Raw genomic sequence first — 1,737 nt, 5'->3', positions numbered from 1 at the left:
AATTTAAATGTAAATTGATGAATTTTGAGAGTAAAGCTTTTAACTATTAGTGTACCTCGACTTGCAAACATACCTTTACTTGGCTGATCTTGTTCACTCTTTATCTCTGATTCTGGTATCTCGTTCTGAATCATCACCTGCAGGAAGTCGCCTTGAATCTGGATCAACACAGGGAGCATTCAGCATTGACACAAAATGCATAAAATGTGTTACGTATATTTGTGAGATGCACCACCCCACAGTCCCTATGGGTTTAAAGAAGTAGATCTACATTTTAGGAAATCTGCGTATTCATTACCTTGGGGAGAGTTACATGAGAAGATTGACACCAATTTCATGTCTGCCCATTAGACCAGGACGGTTAGCTTAGCTTAGGGTTAGGGTTCCCAGGGAACATAGGACCCGGGGAACATAGACACGCTCCCGAGGCTGCAGTGTTCCTACTGGACCTTTTTCACAGCAGCCATTTTGACATGCAATACTAGGGTATACATACTAGGTATAAAACCACATGCAGTCACTTCATGGAGTCTTCAAAACAAACAGCAGATGTTTCAGGAAATTAGTCCGACACATAACCCCCTGTAAAACCTCAACTTTTGTACTTTGTACTGTTTTTGTACTAATAAAACAAACCAGATGTAACATGTTAACTCACAAGCTTTAGAGGTGCTGGCAGCTGGATTTTGTTACCTTTTAGACAGACTAGCTGATTCCCCATGTTTCCAGTTTTTATGCTAAGCTAAGCTAACTGACTGCTGACCCTAGCTTTATATTTAGCATACAGATATGAGAGTAGTATCAATCAATCAATCAATCATCTAAATGCAGATGAAATGCTTACAGATTCATCTGCATGATGCTGGTCTTTAAATCTCTTGATGATCTTGTAGAAATATTTCAAGCCGGTTTTGGACACTATGCTGATATCCAGGAGCTCCAGCAGACGGGCCCCAAAGGGAAACATCACTGAAAGGAGAACAAAGGCTTGTTGCCAAAAATGTGCACACTAATGGTCACAAGGTGCTTGTATAATCAAAAGATCTCCATCTAAAACAGAAGTGAAAGGACAACGTACTTAGTAAAAGTAAAAGCCAAAATCGGAATTTAAGGAGCTTCTTGATATGAACAGTATTTGGGTCATCTGGATTGTTTATAGAGTCTGCCTCAACACTGAAAGACGCACTGGTCACAACATCCAAACTGTAAGGTCCCAGAAATCTGCAGCAGAAGAAAAGAGAGATGGTTTTCTTTTAGGAATTGAAATGGAGTAATGATTTATGTAATGATATGATGCCACATAACAGATTAACGACATACTGTTTGACATCGACGGGTTCATCCAAATTTGTTGTTCCAAGTTTTTCAATGAGCCGGTCTGCATAACGAGCAACGATGGGAAAAACCTCCAAAAAAAGTTGCACATGTAGACATATTAGTTTGTATTGCTGCACGAGATAAGCAGATTGCAGAAGTGAACTCGGATATGATGCTGACCTGTTTCAGTCTTCCACTGGTGAAGCATGGTGACAACGTGCTACGAATTCTTCTCCACCTTTCATCTTTAACTGCTGTAATTGCATCGCTAAACGGGTCCATTACATTTTCCTGTGAACATGAGTACAGTTAAAAGGGAAACTACACTGAGTGTTGTGAATAAGCATTTTGTTTGTATATTGCCGAATATTGGATAACATAACAATGCGATACCGATGCAATACCAACATGTCTGTGATA

At 39.7% G+C, this 1,737-nt stretch overlaps 1 protein-coding gene across 1 annotated transcript in view; it reads right to left on the bottom strand.

Annotated features, from left to right (window-relative positions):
• LOC118329127 (cytochrome P450 3A40-like) overlaps positions 1-1,737 on the bottom strand; it is a 7,300-nt gene that overhangs the window by 3,184 nt on the left and 2,379 nt on the right. Inside the window, exons 5-9 of the mRNA XM_035663106.1 lie at positions 1,498-1,608; positions 1,321-1,406; positions 1,079-1,221; positions 845-969; positions 74-158 (exon numbers count right to left, since the gene is read on the bottom strand). Coding sequence (XP_035518999.1) covers positions 74-158; positions 845-969; positions 1,079-1,221; positions 1,321-1,406; positions 1,498-1,608 — 550 coding nt within the window. The remainder of the gene's footprint in view (positions 1-73; positions 159-844; positions 970-1,078; positions 1,222-1,320; positions 1,407-1,497; positions 1,609-1,737) is intronic.

This window comes from Morone saxatilis, unplaced genomic scaffold (genome assembly GCF_004916995.1).
Source record: "Morone saxatilis isolate NCDOM2014 unplaced genomic scaffold, NCSU_SB_2.0 Contig19, whole genome shotgun sequence".
NCBI classification, from domain to species: domain Eukaryota; kingdom Metazoa; phylum Chordata; class Actinopteri; family Moronidae; genus Morone; species Morone saxatilis.
The sequence above is the reverse complement of the archived record's forward strand: the minus strand, read 5'-3'. Positions and strand labels throughout refer to the sequence as shown.